At 35.1% G+C, this 18,081-nt stretch overlaps 1 protein-coding gene across 1 annotated transcript in view; it reads right to left on the reverse strand.

The window, feature by feature from the left end:
- LOC102488139 (neuroligin-1) overlaps positions 1-18,081 on the reverse strand; it is a 502,350-nt gene that overhangs the window by 3,204 nt on the left and 481,065 nt on the right. The window contains exons 3-4 of the mRNA XM_027774418.1: positions 4,895-5,080; positions 336-1,125 (exon numbers count right to left, since the gene is read on the reverse strand). Coding sequence (XP_027630219.1) covers positions 336-1,125; positions 4,895-5,080 — 976 coding nt within the window. The remainder of the gene's footprint in view (positions 1-335; positions 1,126-4,894; positions 5,081-18,081) is intronic.

Below are 18,081 nucleotides of genomic sequence, written 5' to 3' on the forward strand. Positions count from 1 at the left end.
TTGTATCATACCGTGACTTGGGAAATGCTATAAAATAGTATTTGTTACCATAGACCAATAGCAGTAAGCCTTACATCATTCAAAACCAAAACTACATTTAATTGTTAAGTTATGCAATATTGAAATAAGCCTTTCTTAATTAACTTTTAAAAAGGAATTATACTTCTAATAAAACAATGAAATCTTGAAACACCACAATATAGAATTAATACTGAGTAAAGAAGCCTGCTGGTATTAACCTATTACACTATTCAGAACCAAAATATACATATTTTGAACTACTTAAAAGAATGTTTTCATTCATCTTAGACCAACTTCATCCCTCAGGTACCTACCCAGTTTTAGCAAAGTTTGTCCAATATGTCATTACGACTGCACTCAGCATCACGTCATTTTTGGAAAAATTGCAAGGAAATAACTCTGTAGGGCCAATCATGGGAATTCCCAGTACATAGGGAACCTCATCTCCGTGGGCTGCGTCAGCCCACGCTGGAACCTGATCTGTTTGGCAATGATGGTAAAAGGCATAGAAGTACGTAGGTGAGCCAAAGTTTGAGTGAAGATCTGCTGTCGCGACAGCTGGTGCCACCCACTGATGGTCTGTAAACAAAGCCAATAATGTCTTCCTTCTGGTTTCAGGATTATGACGGTCAGCCCAGTCTGTATACATAAATTTGATAGTTTCTCTCAAAACATCTTTGCCTTCAGGATAGCCATATAAGTTATCAACAAAGTTGGAAACGGCAAAGTCAAAATCACTAGCTGATATACCATCATCACTATCTACTATATTTTCAACGAATTTTAGCCCTTCGCCTTGGTTAACTCCCAGCATGATATCATAGTTCAGAAACTCTCCTTGCTCCATTAATATCTGAGGGTCGTCTGGTATGACATCACCATCAATCACGGGTCCAAAGGCTATGTGATACCGGGCTGGCTGGATGTCTTGATCAACAAGTTCTTTATAAGGCTTCTTCTGCAGGCATTCTACTAACTCTACTGTATCTGACACATTGCAACCAACTTTTGTTGCCAACATTCTAGCATATTTTGCAGGTTGGAAACTAACAGCCCAGCTGGAAAGGGCTGTTCCACTTTGAGCTATTGCTCGTTGAAAAAGACCTATGGGAAAATCAACAAAGAGTTTTAGATAACCTTTGAATAATATGGCAAAACAATAACATCTAATCTTTAAGACATGTATATCAAAACCCAGATACAACTCAAGAAACAGGGAAGTAGAGACATTCTTGCTTAAGAGAAGATATACATTGTCATCCCCAGGGTATAGGGAATCAGAGTGATGGACCTAAGTCTTGTGCTTTGAGAGGGGCCTGCTTTAAGGATTGAAAAGATCTCAATTGTGTGGAGTCTCAAAGAAAGGAATGGAGAAGATGTAAATAACTAGTGGTAAGCAACCTCAGGTATTTTTTTCAATGAACATGTAAACACTTGAAACATCAACACCAACCAGATGGGGCCAGACCTTTCCCTATTAACTCCACATCAGGCTCTGTATTATCTTTTTTGGATATTTCCTCCAATTTGGTTGCATCTGTCTTTGTTCAAAATGGTTATGTATGTATGTTTTTAACCAGGTATTTTTGAGGAAAAGAATTGTTATGGTCTCACACAACTACGGGGCTGGGTATTTGTTAATACCCTGGGGATGGCCCTGAGGGTACACAAAACACAGTAGCACTGTAGACATACTCTTTCCAGATCTTCATGTCAAACATAGTATGCTGAATATCCATTTTTCAGAAGACATAACATTGGAAGTGTTTTCACTAGGTTATAGAAAAAACCATCAGCAGAAGGATTTAGTGGGAGATGATTCAATGTTTTCCACTGTTGCCTATGCATTTTTATATTTTATCATAAAGACGAAAAGTACACAGATCACTGCTTTTTCTTTAATTGCATCTAAAAATGGGAAATGATGGCCGTAAATACAATTTGATAAGTGCTGCATACAATTCAGATTTACAAATGCACTTTATTCATTGGGGTATTTTTAATAAAGTTCTTGTTTTAAAAATATAGTTTATTTTCTTTTAAAAATTTACATTTATTTTCAATTTTCAAATACAGCTTTGTAGTTCAGTTATTTAAACACATACTTAATCATTCACATGTATTGATGAGATAAGAACTCTTTCATATAAAGGAGCTGATGCAGTTTCTGAAGTAGAAGGAAAGTTTTAGGTTTTTCTCCAAACACACACATGTATTAAAATACCTGTATCATGTTTCTAGGTAATTTAAAAATACACAGAAAGTCAAACAATACTAATTTAAACTATTCTGGTTTCTGAACAAGTTTATGAACATATGCTTAGCTTTCTAGAGCAAAGTGTACTAGAGCAAATGATATCAATACAGATCATTAAAACATATATAAGCTATTTGTCAACATTTGCTCTGAGAATTACTACTTAAAAATTTTACACTAAAATAAAAGTTGTGATTTGTATAATATTGTTTCCCACTTCAGGATTTCAACAGCATTAACTAAATATACCAAGAAGACTTAGAGAAAAATGTATGTTATGTTGAATATATCCTAAAATATTCCATCTAGACGGTAATGGGAGAGCCCTGCATTTTATAATTACTGCGTGTGGGCTGTGTGCATGCAGCTTGTGGCTCACACGTAGTAGATGCAGGCCTGTGCACGGCTGCAGCTGTCTGCAGAGACTACAGCCTTAAAGCCGCGTCTTCATAGGAGACAGAATCAACCTGATGATTGCTGCAGCTGTCTGCAGAGACTGCAGCCTTAAAGCCGCATCTTCATAGGAGACAGAATCAACCTGATGATTTCAAGAGATCTTCTGAGCATGTCCTTGTCAGATCAGACAGCTCCATCTGGGGATGACTTAAACTAGACCCAATCAAAGTCTATGTTCCTGATCAGATATGGACAGACATACTTGAAGAGTGCATTGGAGTGCTGTATTTGCAACTGTTGTTTCTGTTTACCACAGTGTCAGTAGATGAAAAGTAATGTTGGCTTTTGAATTAATGTGTCTGTTATCTTGTGCTAGTTTAATACTGGCTAAAGTAGTTTTGGTGCCTAATTTTGTTCTACATTTAGAAAAAAATAATTAGGAAAAAAATAGGAGAAAAAGAACATTTAAGTTCAAATGTGCCTTGGAAGTTTGTAGAGGTTGCCTAATTCTGACCTCAGTAAATATTGGCATTAGAACAGTCCTTAGCGTAGAATAATATAATGTGTTTAATTAAGAAGTATATCTAAACAGAGTTTGCTATTTCAACGTAAGCCATTTCATTGCAGACCGACATTTCTATGTAATTAGAAATGTTCTCATTTGAGTCGTTTTGTCATCTTCAATCAAAACCCTATTGATATAAATGAGATGTTATAAAAATTATGTCAATGAGTTAAGTTTATAATAATATAGGATTCTCCAAATACACACACACACACACACACACACACACTTATTTAAGGACTTGCTGTTCTTTTGAATTCACATTAGTGTATCTTTAAGACCAAGAATAAATATCTTGTGTCTGGTGTTTATATCATAAAACTCATATTACAAAATAATGTGCTTCATGAATTACACTTGACAGTGTATAATTTATATATATATATATGTATATATATATATATATACACACACACACACACACACATACACACATATATATGTATATATATAAAATGACAACAAAAAAGTAGATCTATGTTGTAACATATTTTTCTCTTTTATACATAAAAAACAGAAAGCATTTACTTTGTAGATTTCTCCAACACAAATTTCTGTTCTTTTGGATATTTCAAATTAATGCAGTTAGAATGGATGATTAAACACATGGTGAAATGGAGTCCATAAAGAACAATTTGAGGGCCAGCAGGTGGTGTACTTAATGTGGTGCACTGCCACATGGCTGACCACGGTTCAAGTCCAAGACCTGGTGGCTTAAAAATCATGTCGGGTGTGCGTGCATGCATGTCCCAAATCCCAGAACAGAGCGGAGGAGAAGAGATCACAGCATGGTCATCCCTTTTGTGGGCTGATTTCTCACTTTCCCTCTCACTGTCTCTTCTATGTTTCTCTAGTGAGCACAAAAAATAAAAACCTTAAAAAATTTTGATTAGTCTTGAAAAGGCATTTTGAAAAAAAGAATGTCAAAGAAAGAAAACAGAAATTGGAAAAACAGTTTCACAAATTGAAGCTGCTTTAGTACTCCAGGCTGCTTTGCTAAACTTTGGGTGGAGGGGGGAAGGAACTACTTTTGAGGTTGAAAATAGAAAAATCTAAACCAAACATAATTTTCTTTTTAGTCAAAAGCTCTGCTAGCGACCTTAATGCCTTGACAATTTTGGATCATGCATGCAAATAATCAAACGTCCATTCTCTACTCAGACAACAAATGAAAATCACATGTTTCCAGACAAACTAGCTTATGACTGCTTTGCTAGCGTTAGACTAATAAAAGATTTAAATGTCTATTGTCTTGGAAATAGATTATATGTAATCCCTGCATTTAAAACTTCCTGACTTTTGTTTTGATTTCTGAATAAACAAATATAACAGAACTGTGAATGTCTTTGTCTGATTTTCCTTAAAATCACCCTTGAATGACAGAAAAGTAACCATAAGTCTTAACTATTGTGAAGTATGCATCCCTACAGAGCTCCACAGGAGACAAGGAAAAGAGTCTGACAAAAATTTAAACATGCATAGAAAATCTGAAGAAACACAGTTAAACAGCTATTCAGGTCAACCTAACACTAAATTGGAACAGAGAAATAGATACACAGGATCACATAGTACTGATGGCGGCGGCATGCAGACACCAAAATTGTCAAAATTTGCAACCTGCATAATACCTTTGGTTGAATTGCTCCAACGGTTACCTTCAGAATAATGGGATAAAGTCAGCAGGTTGACACATGAACCCCCAGCGCCAGATCCAAAAACAGTAATTCTTAAGGGGTCACCACCGAAGAATCCAATGTTCTCACTAGTCCATCTTAGAGCCTGTATGAGATCAAGGAGTCCATAGTTTCCCTTTGCAGCCTGATCCCCTGTACTCAAGAAACCTGGAAAACAGAAATGAAGGATACCTTAAACATCCTTTCAGGTTGACAAGAATGAAATAATCAGATTTAAATACAAATGAAGCCTGTGTTAATTAAGGTGGGTACTGTCCAAGTTCCACAGTAAAAATGATTTTCCTCCAGAAATAAATGATTGCCTTTATGAAGAGTAGTAGTGATTGAAATCTGGAAAATGATGTTTATCTTCCCCAAAGAGTTCCAAAATTATACTGGTAACTAATAGGGGGCATGGATAAAGGAAAGGAAACGTTCTGAAAGACCTTAAGAAAAATATTCTAAGGGCCAAGTAACTTGGTGGTTATATTGTTCTACACAAAATGCATGTTATCATACCTGTCATGAGACTATCCAAATATATCCACCTACTAATCGACCTAAATTGATTAACTATGCTCAATGATATAATTTCCAATCTCATCAAGTTTATGAAACTAAGTTTTAAAAAAGTACTATTTGCTCTCCTGTATATGTTCCCTTTTTTCCATAATATAAAACTTAAATGTAAACATTTGCTTTATTGTTATAACACTTTACATTCTACTAAAGTTCTTGTTTTTTTTCTAAATTTCCTCTGATGTATTATGGAACTGTAGTTTCAGTCTGTGTAAAAAAAAATGTGAGCTCATATAAACTAAAATTATGTTAAAAAGTAGTGCTCTCTCTTATTGCAGACCACCTAAAGACTTAAAGGGTCAAATTTGTGATACAAATTATTTTATTTCACATATAATTCTTTATTTTATAAATAGGAAATTCAATTGCATTTGTGAAAACTAGGCTATGATAACAGTATGTGTCTAAACATATAATCAAAATATATGGACAAGAATTTCTTTGGGATCAATGTAAGAAGCAATAGATAAGGAAAGATCTTGAACCATTTTGAAAAATGTGATGAAGCAAAAGTGGTTAGTTCTTTTCTTTGTATAATACCAAAGACTCTAAGAAACAAATTCAGACTCTAGTTCACTGTGTGTGTGTGTGTGTGTGTGTGTGTGTGTGTGTAAAACTCTAGAGATATTAATTATTCATGAGATTGAGATTAAGGTTTAAAAAATATATTTCAAATGACACGTCTTTTGATCTCATCTATTGCCTTTTAATTGGTTTTGTGTAATTTTTAAAATTTCAAATATATAATATTCATATAAATTAGAGCATAATAAAGTACTAAACAAAAGCATGTCAAAGAACTCTTTTAATTTATTTTTTAATATTGCTTGAACTTTGGGATAAGAACCATTAGTTTAAATTCCTGAAGGATTTGGTTTCAAATGCTTTGATCTATAAAGACAGACCAATAGTATTAACCCTGAAAACATTATGGAAAGATTATTGTACATCATATGGAAAGGACTCTTGAAGGATAAAGGAGTTGCGTGTGTATGTGTGAGTGTGTGAGAGTGCAAATGAAAAAACATGAACAGAATATCCTAGAAATTTTTTACCTATAATTCTACATCACAAATATACCCACATGAAAATTTGATTTTTGAATATAGCTTATGCCACCCAATGCGAAATCTAGGATTTTATTTCATTCCTCTTAAAATAATACTGAATAACTCCAATTGCATTCAAATGAACCTTTATATCCATGAAAAATTGATTTATTAATAAACTAATTATCATTCAACATGTAGTATGCCAAGAACCATAATAATAAAACAATTATGTCTACAGTAACTCAATAGTATCCACTCTACAATTCCATTTGTTCATGTTCTGTCATTATTTCTCTCTATTTCTCTGTCTCTCTCTCTCTCACACACACACATACACACACACACACATACACACACACACACATACACACACACACACATACACACACACACACATACACACACACACACATACACACACACACACATACACACACACACACATACACACACACACACATACACACACACACACATACACACACACACACATACACACACACACACATACACACACACACACATACACACACACACACATACACACACACACACATACACACACATACGCACACACAAGTACACCTCCTTATCCTTCAAGATTCCTTTCCATCTAATGTATAATACAATGATCTTTCTATTACGTTGTTTTTGGGGTTAATGCCACTGGTCTGTCTTTATAGATCAAAATATCTGTAAAGAAATTCTTCAGGAATGAATGATTCTCATACCAAAGTCCATGTAATAGCAAAGTTAAAAGATTTTCCTATTTTGACTATTCTGGTCTATTGGTGAAAAAATCTTGTGTTTATATAACAGTACTATAAAAATGTATCAAGGCTTTGAAGAGCAACTTCTACCTTCCATGTAGTTGAAAGAAATCTTGTTACATCTTCAAGATGAAATTCTAATCAATTCAGTTCCAAAATTGCACTATCAAACCATAGTATGGAAGATGGAGCAAACCATCAGGTACTTTTGTAGCCTAGGCTCAGAATGTCCAAGATTATTCTGTCAAGCTCCAATTTTTACTCTCCAGAATAGAATTTCCCTCACTACTTGATTCTATTTCCGTGTCTGCTATAGTTCACCTATGAGTCAGTCTGTCTGTCTATATATCCAACATCCATACATAGCATCCACCTGAAACCAACTGATTATTAGAGTGAATTTAGAAAGCCTCTTGAGTTTTATATTAGGAAAAAATGATCGTTGCTATCTTAAAGTCCAGCCAACTAATTCAGACACGTCTTCAGACCTGGTAGGGTAGTAAGTGCTCGATTTCTGATAGCCTATGTAGTCAATACCCTGGGACTCAGCTAAGGCACGGAATGAGGGGTTAAATGACTCAGTGCTCTGAAATAGGTACAGTGTGCTAATTGTTCAAGTGATGTGCACTGGCAGAATTCTTTATACCGTGCTATCCGGTGAAGCATTTACTTTACTACTTTTTAAACTGGCTTAGTGCTGTGTCTAACAGTTGGGTCATTACAGACCACTCACTCTCACTAGAACTTGCCATTGAACTTCTCATCCACGGTCTGGCCAATTTTTCGGAGGCCTAAAAGTGATACTTATTGCACAATGACTTCAAAGACGTTTTTCCTCTTAATGTTACTTAGATCATTAATAATTAGGCACAAATTTTGTTTTGTTTTTTAATTTTCCATAGGGTGTGTGCACTCACTGGGGAGAGAGAGAAAGAGAGAGAGAGAGAAAGATTGAGAGAGAGAAAAGAGAGGAGAGAAAGTGACGAAGTTCTTGTCCTGCCAGGAGAATCATCATGCCACAATCCCTCCTTTTCCATTCTCCTTTTGGCCATACATGTGCCTGGCATGTTTTTCAAACTGTGAGGTCTGGGACTTGAACAGCACAGTCAACTATGTGCAATCCAGCTGCCTTAACCACCATGCCAATGGAAACCCACTTATTTAGTTTTTCATGGCCTGGGTTATAAGCTTCTACAACATATGAGTAATTGCCTTCCTAATATAGCAACATGTTATTTTTATAAAATAGAACAATAATGACTATGAAAACAAACTTTTCATTTACCAGGGAGAATTAGAATAATTTTCCAGAAAAAAAAATGACTAATTTACTTGAATCATGAACAAAAAACTTTAAAAAAAAAACAAACAATACTTTTAAATTTAAGAAAATCTTAAAACTCATAATTATAAGTATGATGAGACTTCTTTCATAGTCTCAGGTATCCCCAATTTTTATTCAATTATTCATTCAAATACAATTTGTGTAATATCAGTCTTTCCACCTAAAATCTCATTTTTTCCAAAAAATGCCCTCTATTGATCCTATATGGAACTACTGGTCTACTTAGCAGGCTGAGTATTAATCGGCTGTTTACATGACCTGGCTACTGGAGTCAGTTTCAGGTGTTAGAGAGAGGCCATGCAATTAAACATGAATCCATAGGCCCTTGGAAGGAAAAAATCAGAGCAAGCCTGTAAGAAGTTAGTTAAGGGGGAAATAAATAAAAACAGATAATTACTGTGATCAAGGTATTGGCTTGGGCCACTACTGCACATGGAATTTGGATACCTCTCTAATTAAGAGATCCTAAGGAGTATGAGAGGAGATATTTTAAGATGTCAGGCAGCATCTTTGCAGCTTATTGGCTGGTCCAATCTATGTTCAATTCTCTTACAATAAAACTAAATAAACTATGGCTTTAGAATGAAAATTTTAAAAATACAGTGCTTCTTTTTAAAAAAACAAAACAAATTATTTAAAAAGAAATCCGGACTAGGAAAAGTACAGAATGTTTACTTCTGAGATGACATCTAACATTTAGAATTTTAAGATGTCAAGGTTTCTGTACTTCTTTCTCTTTGTCTTTGAATGAGGTATGGGTAGCCATATTTGAATGTTGTGTTTATAGTGGTTCATTTCTGGAGACATAAAATCTAATAATTTTGGAGTCCACATTACATGACTTAAAAGTATAAAGCGGTAGGAAAGAAATTTTCATTGTTTATCAATGCTGTTGCCTGGATACAGGTGACTGTGGTTGATTCTTCGAGTCAAATTGCTAAGTAATTCAAAAATAGAGTGCATTCTGAACATTAAAGAAGCAGTTTTGCAGACATGAGACACTGAATGATTGTGAGACATCCTTCTAGGGACTTGGGAATGTGAATAAGAAAAAGAGCTCATTAAGGATTTTCATCTTAACCACAAAACGACTTAAAACTAAGATTACAACCTCAAATCTTTCTAGCTAAAAATCCAACTGGAACTCCTCCATGCTATCCTGTCCTATCTTCTCAGTTGCAAAGTTTGGTCATTTCTTTCTCTGCATTCCATCTCTTTCCTGCTTTAAATCTCATGATGTTGACTATTCTGGGTTATCCTCTTTTCTTTTCAGACCCACCAAATCCTATTTACTCACTTAACATACACTCTTCCAGCATACAAGTCTACTTTCTATTCTGCCACCAGACTCACTTTTGAAAATATTTTGATCTCATAGAGAAAAACTGCAATATGATAATAAAATCATGTTAAAACAATTAGTTTTTTAAATTTCATTTTGAGTCAAGATTGTTAAAATATGTTTTAAAGTAAAAAAATGATTTACCAAAGGATTCTTAACAAGGGTTCCAAGGCTACACAATGGGGAAAGAATAGTTTCTTCAACAAATGATGTTGGGAAAATTAAATATCCACATAGAAAAGAATGAAGTCAGACTCATACCTTACGCCATTTATGAAAATTAACTTAAAATTGATTAAATACCTAAATATAAGACCTAAAACTGTGATAGGCCATTAGCTAGAAATGAACCGACAGCCCTAAGATAACAGAAGACCATCAACCTCATCAATCACAGTTGAATAGGGAATGCAAGGAGATCCTTTGTGAGCTCTTATTCCTCCCACCTGGCCAGGGAAGTTTGTTACCGTCCCTCCTGCCATCACAAATAGACACACAGAAATCCACCACTAGGATGGGATGCTAGGGCAATATCCTAATTTTCACAGGGGCAGTGAACTAGTAGGGTACTAAACATGTGCGATTAGATAATTAAATTCCTCACTTGAGAGAGAAATGCACAAGCATAGGAAAAAGTTGCAAATTCCAATCAAAGAAGTCAGAAACTATGACAGACCCCCCCCCCCATTCATTACCAACTCTCCTAATAAAACTAAGACCTAACTCCATGTCCAGTGCAGTTGCCCTTCTCTGGCAGCTGCCCACCTGCACACCTTTCTGTCATGGGAGTGTATTTCTTTTCTATTAAAATTTCTCTTTCCTTTTTCCTACTTAGCAAGCCCTTGTTTTTCATTATGCATCTCAGGGCAGCTCTTTATTCTCAGAGATCTGGACCTAACCAAGGATTAACACAATGCAGCTAAACTCCCTCCCATCCTATAACAAAATTGTTACACCTTTAGAAGAAAACAGATTTAGAGCCTCAAGTTTAGGAATGATTTCTTGTATAGTATACAAAAAGCACTGGCAATAAAATAAAAAATAGACAAACAGGACTACATCAAACTTAGAAATTTTTGCACACCAAAGGCAATCTACAGAATGGGAGAAAGCAATTGCAAATCCTGTATCTGATAAGGCATTAATATCCAGAACATATGAGGGACTTCTACAACTAAATAACAAAAACCTCCAAAGAGCATAGTTAGCAAATCATCAAAGGACTTAAATAGGTATATCCCCAAAGTAAATATGCAAATGGCCACGGAACACATGAGAATTGCTCAACATCACTATCACTGATCATTGAATAAATTCAAATCAGACTCACAAAGAGATGTCACCCACACCCACCAGGATATCAAGAGAAGAGATACATGTTAGCCAGAAGGCAAAGAATTTGGAATCCTTGTGCTGACAGAAATGTAAAATGGTGTAGTTGTTATGGATAATATTACTGAGGTTCCTCTCAAAGTTAAAAGTAGAATTGTCATGTGATCCAGCAAATATTCTTCTGGGTATATATCCAAAGGAGTTCAAAGCAAGATCCTGACAAAATATTTATAAGCCCATGTTCATTTCAGTATTATTCACACTAGCCAAGAGTGGAAGCAACCTAAATGTTTATCATCAGATTAATATATAATAAATATATACATATGATAGATTAATCATATGAAGTATCTAAAGAAATCAAAATGATAGAAACAGAAAGTAATAAGAAGGTCTAGAGTGAAGGAGGGAGAAGAGAGGAACTCATATTTAATGGTGTACAGTTTCAGTTTGACGTGATGAAAACATTCTAGAGATAACATTGCAAAACAGTGAGTACACTTAATACCACTGAACTGTACACTTAAAATTATTAAAATGATACATTTAATGTTAATTTTTTTAACCATAATCATAAAGGAATCTCCTAAATTGGAAAAGAACACATAAAATGCCATTTAATCATTTATCTTCTGCAGCTAGCTTCTGTGCTATGTGAAAGTTACTGTCTATATATTATTGGAAAGTAACAAAAGAGAAACAAAAATCAATTTCATTTTTGGTACGTATTCCCTAGAAAGAAAAAGAAACATACTCTGAAATGGGGCTGATATCTTAACATCAAGTAAAACTTAGTGGTTATTTCCAAAATGTTACATTTTGGGGAGTTTATTTACTCATTATTTCCTTGTGAGCTATGTGGCCCTGTAATGATGCCTCTTTCAGAGGAACACATTGTGGCCATAGCTTCGGATTACTGACAGTTGGGCGTAGAGCAAAACACGGAAAAGAGAGGATGACTGCTGAGGGCTGCCTGCAAGGGAAATACTGTGTATATTTTTTTGTTTTCCAGGCCCCAAATTTCAAGTTTCACTATCTCCAAGGTAAACAGGTAAGATTGTTCTTCCTGTATTATTGATCACTTTAACTTTTCCTGATTCTCAAAATAAGAATAAAATATTTATTTTAACCAGTTTATTTTTTAAAAATAGAGATGGTTATGGAGAGAAAAAGCACCATTTCATTAGTTTTGGATCACGTACATCATTCCTCTTTGAGAATGGCCTAGGATGCTGGAGCACTATTAACTCCCAGCCCCAGTTTCCATCACCATCAACCTTATTCTCTACTTCATCTTAAGGCTATTAGTGTCCGCGCTTCTCCTAGTCTGCCTGTCGAGAAAACCTTAGCCAGCATTCCCTGATTCGGGCTAGTGAGCACATTGTCTATATCTGATGTGTCCGTACAGTAAAATGACCATCAAAACTGGCAAGGTTCCTGTGCACATTGAAAAACTAATCTCATAAAGAAGTGAAAAAGAAAAAGAAGAGGTGCAAAAAGGACTACTGGGTCAAAATAACCCGTGTGCTCATTTCTAATTGTCATGACTGTGTAAGAATGTGCCTAGCCATTTAAATGCATGGTTTGCTTTGAAGCATCACAATGAGGAAGCTACAATGCCTACCCCACAAGAAAGGATTCCAGAAGCTCTACATTGCAGAACTACACCAAGTAGGTTCAGAAAAAATAGACTATAATAATTTTGTATATTTCTGTCTAATGTTTATTTTGTGTTACTTTTGTGTTCTGACTGTAATGTACTTTGTAATGTCTTATTTATTTATTTTACATTCTTTAGTTTTTGCTGGACTGGGCATTCCATCTAATCTGCCCATATGAGATGGTCTGACCATCCCAAATGCTCATTCTATGTGTTTGTTGAATGTACAAAGACATAATTATGGAGCCAGCTGGTGACATGGTGGTTAAAGTGCTAGACTCCAACATGGCCGACTCCGGTCACATCTTGGAACCAGTGGCTTGAAAGCACATTGGATGTATGTGCGTGTGTGCATGTACCCACCCAAAAGCCAGAGAAGAGACAAGATGGAAAGGGATTAGAGCATGACCATCCCGCCCAGGCGATTTCTCATTCTCTCTCTCTCTCTCTCCTCTCTCTCTCTCTCCAGTAACCACACACAGACTCTATAGCAAAACATAAAGAACAGAAAAAGAAAGGTATAGGTATAATTTTACATTATATTTCTATTACCACACAGTGACCATCAACTAAACCTTTTAACTGTAAGAGGTCTCTCTCTCTCTCTTTCTTTGATGGCAATGACGGAAGGAAACAATGGAAAGAAACAACTCCCTCAGCAAATTTAGGACAAAAGTACTCCGGGACATAGAGTGTGTAGAAGCAACTTTAAAGAGAAAGAGAGAGAAATGGGACCGTCTTCGGTGGGGCCTGCATGAGAGAAGACGCACAGTTGGTCCAGAGTATTAGCCCAAGGATGTAACACTTAAGAAGTATTCAAAATTCCTCCAATCGTTGGTGTTGAGAGAAGAATGCCAGACGCAGTGGAACAACTTGTGTCTCTATGAGATTTTGTTCTCCAATAGACAATAGGAATAATACCTGTCTTACAGAATTATAATTATTAAAAAAATAATGTTTTTGGCACTCAGGAGAGCTTAATACATGTAAAAGTACTTTGTATTTATTCAATTAAATTTGACATTTTTCTCATCACCACCTATGTGTATTTCACTTAAATAAGCCATTCTTGCATTTTAAATTCAGAAGAAAATGGTATAACATAACAGAAAATAATTTGTTAACAATTCAATATATATTTCCAAAAAGAAAACAAAAGCAAAAGCTAGAACTAATACCAAATGTACATAACATAATATGAATATTCCATATCAGACAAGATCAATATATCCATAGTCTTGACTTGATTATTACACACTATATTCATGCTTTGAAAAAACATACTGTAACCCAGAAGATGTACAATGACTACAAATAAACTAGAAATCACAATAACAGAAATAAATAAAATAAGAGAAAAACTTCTTTAAATTACAAAAGAGTAACATAAACAGTGTAACATAAACAGTGAGGTTCAATTTAGAATAGAATTTTTATATTGTTCCATGGAGAGTGGTTGGCAAGACATTTCAAAATACATGTGTTTTCTTCTTAGTTTTAATTAAGTAGTAAGGGAATTTGTTAAACATAAACAAAGCTAAGGAATCCTGTTAAGAGTATAGAAAATGTTTGTATTCACTGTTGGTTCCTTAGAATGCAAGGCTAGCATTTTAATTGAGTTGTATTGAAATGACAACAATTTTGTGAGCCAAAGTGCTCCAACAATGATGAAGTAGAATACATCTGTTCTTAATTGGTTGACCACTCATTATTTTGGAATAGTTAAAGAAATGCTAATACATATTAATAATGCATTTTTGTAGGCCACAGGAGAAAGAGTCTGAGAAAACAGCAAGTGAATAAATACAATGAGAGTGAGAAGTGAGGATTGAATGATCTTATCATCATAAGAAGGGAAGTGGGAAGGAGGAGGGCTGTGTTCTTCCCTACCTCTCTGATCCCTATGGAAGACACAAATCATAAAAACGGAGAACAGACAGTAAGGGCAGGTTCATGACTAAAGACAAGGCAGTGTAGCCAGCGTCATATGAATATAGACCATGCCAGATTATCTTACATATTTTAGTACTAACATCTCAGGATTTTTTTAACAAAATAAATGTCACCCTAAGGGATGGCTAGTAAAATCTGGTACTCATTAAATGCTGCTTTTTCTTTATTCTTCCCTGTTATGAGTTAATCTGCCTAGTGTAGTGATTTTTTTAAGTTTTCATTTTGAATACCTTCCATATTATGAGAGCTTTCAAAAATACTACAACAAACTTCCTATGTAGACTTCAACCATCTGTCACAGAGTACTTTTTCCTCTCATGCCCTTCCTTCCTTTTCTTTTTCTTTCTTTCTTTTTAGTTTTTTATTTTATTTTAGTTTTTTTTTTGTTTGTTTGTTTGTTTGTTTTTTTGCCATAGAGTGCATGTGCTTGCAGAGAGGGACCAGAAAGAGAAGCAGTGAGAGGGAAAGTGAGAAATCAGTCCCCCCAGTCCCCTGGGAGAATGGCCATGCCATAATCCCTTCTCCATTCTCCTTCCAGGGTTTATGAGCACACATGCACATGTGCCCAGTGTGATTTTCAAGCCACCATGCCCAGAACTCAAACTGTGGTTGGCCCTGTGGGAGTCTGGCACCTTAACCACCATGCCACTTGCTGGCTCCCCTTTCTCCCTTCCCTCCTTTCTTGGTTTCCTTCTTTCCCTTCCTTCTCTCCTTTCTCTAATCTTCTTTCCCTCTCTCTTTTTATCAGATCTGAAATCACTTGTTGAATCTGGTTCTCTATTAAATCTCTTTAATTTGAACAATTTTTAAAGCTTCATTAATCAATTTTTAATTTATTTACCATCTTAGGTTTTTGCCATAGGGAGTGTGGCACAATGGAAATAACTGATGGGCAGGAAATCACTAGGTAGTTGTTGGAATCTTTGGCTTTTCTGTGTCTAGTTAAAATTTTCTACTGGTCTTTTCATACACAAAGTAATTATTAAATTTTTAGTAACCACCAAAATAATTAAACGTATAAAAGTAATTTAGTACAGATAAATTAACTTTAAAAATTGTGAAAAATGTTAGTACATACTCAAACAGAAACTAAAGCTTATTTCTAAATTTTGGAGTATAGGGATATGTCATTTGTGAAAAAGGAACACAGACTGAAGTAAAACTACTAGTCAGGAACAATAAAACAGCCTTCAAACATCACACATTCAAGTGCCCACATACCACTATACACTCACGCACACACACAAGAATAGAAAGAAAGCAATAATAAATCTATAACTATTTCTCACTAAAAATATTTGTACTGGCTTAAAGTTTGTGGATTGTGTAAATATTGGATCATCAGAAAATCTTGATGCATTTTTTTCATAGAACGTAGAAAAAACACGTCATACTTTTCCAACAACACAATAGCATCGTATCTGATACAACTTACCTAGTTTACACCAGTATGTAAAATAAAGGTAAAAAGAAGGTGGAGGGAAGCTCTTTCCTTGCACATTTCAAACGCACCCTGGAAACCGCACCAAATGTGAACCATGTGGACATGTAGCCTCTGTCCAAGGATTTACCTGCTCTAAGGATTTACCTCCATCTAAGGGTTTACCTCCTCTAAGGATTTACCTCCTCTAAGGGTTTACCTCCTCTAAGGATTTACCTCCTCTAAGGATTTACCTCTATCTGAGGCCTGACATGTTGTATTGCCACTGATGTATCGGTCTATTGCCATGAATAAACAGACTGCATCTTAGCGTCCCTGACACCTAGCTTAATTAACACTGAATAAACACTCCAGGAAATAATAAATAAATCACAAATGAATAAACTTCCTGGTGGGCCTCTATCACTGTACTCTCTCGCTTGATGGAGCGTGCAGCTAAATGAACTTGACCTTTGACATAAGTATCAAAATACTTTGGGAATGGAGAATATATCTTGCACTATATTTAATAATTCAGAATTTAATAAATACACAAAATTAATTGATAGTTCTGAATTAGATTAATTCAGAATTCCTTTGGCATTTTCTAAATAACATTTTTTCAAGCAGAGGCCCTAGTTTTGTCATGGCAGCGAGAGGAGTCTGGCTGCTTTCCTGCTTCATCCCTCCTTAGCAGGTTCTCCTCTGCTGAGATCGGCGTGCTGGGGTCCTGTGCAAAGGCTAGTTCCTACTCAGTCTCCAGGGCCGGGTTTAAATGCTGTTACTGGGCAGTCGTCAAACACGGTTATTCGACTTCGTCTAAATACTCAGTTCAATGTGGACATTCTAAGTGTCTACCAATGCTGAAGGGTAATTATTAGTAAACCCTAACCCCAGACTAAGCACATCCACATATACAGTAAGCGTATAGTAAATGCTCATGTAGTTAAAGGTGGCTATTTCCATGTGCCTTCGATTCCAGAAATAAGTAGTTAAAAAAAAAGGATATATACATATATATGTATGTATTTTTTTAAAAAAGGGTCTTTTTTTCTAAAATCTGTCTTTATTAGTTTATGAGTCTGTTCATTGTCTAATTTTTAAACACTTGGTTTTTCTTTAAAATTGTATTTCACAGTAAAGAACGTCATTGACAATTCAACGCATAATTCCAAAATTACCAGTAAAGTGAATTTTGAATATTCACAACATAATGTAATGTAAAATGTTGAAGTTGGTAAATAAGTTTATATCCTTCAATTCCTTATTACATACCACATACACACCTTAAAAATCGTACTGTGCCCTGCACGGTTATATAATGACTGTATGAAAATCATAAATTATGATAAATATGTTTAAAAATTAAGAAAAAGAAACAAGGTCTCACTATGTTGTCCAGAAAGGCCTTCCCAAGTAGCTGGGGTGACAGGTGCACACCACAGTATTTTGCTTATTTTCAATGAATACAATTTCCTACGATGATAGGTATAAGAAATTCAAAGTGAAAAATCAAGAACGGTGTAAGTATTCTACAATAAGTAGTCTACAAACACATGCAGAAAGAGAAAAAAGTCTTTGATTAGAAGTAATAAAACTATAATATAAAGAAAATGACATTAAACGATGAACTAATAATCAGATCTCTGATGACATTTCAGGTTTTTACTCCCTCAAATTCTAAATTATAAGGACATCAAAAAAAAATCTTTCCCT

Source organism: Tupaia chinensis, unplaced genomic scaffold, assembly GCF_000334495.1.
Source record: "Tupaia chinensis unplaced genomic scaffold, TupChi_1.0 Scaffold000430_1, whole genome shotgun sequence".
Lineage (NCBI taxonomy): Eukaryota > Metazoa > Chordata > Mammalia > Scandentia > Tupaiidae > Tupaia > Tupaia belangeri.